The following is a 669-nucleotide window of genomic DNA, read 5'->3' on the forward strand; positions in this document are numbered from 1 at the left end:
ACTAGACAACTACAAGAGATGATCAAGTTCAAACTTGGAATTTCAAATATAATTTATAAAACATTGAAATCTTCTAGTACAGTTACTGACTCTTTTTCATCTTCTTCTTCTTCATCTTCTTTTTCAAATCAGAAGAAAACATATACTCAAGTAGCAGAATCTACTGTCTCTAAACCTGCTAGTTCAAAACCTGCTCAAAATTCTGAGAAAACTGAGAAGAATATTACTCAGATCTCTGTTCATAGAAAGAAAAAAAAAGAAATACAGAAAGAGAAGAGCTTTCAAATCTTCAGAAATAGAAGACTTATTCTCAAAGTCTCAAATCAGAAGATCTTACAAAAAAACAAGCTAAACTCAAATCTCATTTTCAGAATTAGAAATGAAATTAATCAGCAGTTCTTTTCTCAGTTAATAACTGATATTGAAGTTCAAAAATCAGTTATAGCTTCAATTGAGCTATCTTTTTTTAGAAATTCTATTATTCTGACTACAATGTCTGAATTCAGTGCAGAATTTATTATTCAGAATAAGAATCTCTGAAAATCAGTAATAGAATCTCTACTGAATACAATAATTCTATCTAAGAGAGATGAAAAATGAGACAAATTCATTCTTTATAATATTTCAGTTGAAATTTTTGACTGTGAGAAAGAAATGCTACTTCTCAAA

The 669-nt window shown here is 28.1% G+C and overlaps 1 protein-coding gene across 1 annotated transcript; it reads left to right on the plus strand.

The window, feature by feature from the left end:
* Positions 1 to 219: 219 nt before the first annotated feature.
* On the plus strand, positions 220 to 438 carry BDBG_17859 (uncharacterized protein; the record flags this gene model as incomplete). The annotated part of the gene is made up of 1 exon (XM_031725487.1): positions 220 to 438. A coding segment is annotated over one exon (219 nt), but the record flags the coding sequence as incomplete, so codon positions are not given.
* Between the last annotated feature and the right edge of the window lie 231 nt (positions 439 to 669).

The sequence above is a fragment of the Blastomyces gilchristii genome (genome assembly GCF_000003855.2).
Source record: "Blastomyces gilchristii SLH14081 genomic scaffold supercont1.28, whole genome shotgun sequence".
In the NCBI taxonomy this organism is placed as follows: Eukaryota; Fungi; Ascomycota; class Eurotiomycetes; order Onygenales; family Ajellomycetaceae; genus Blastomyces; species Blastomyces gilchristii.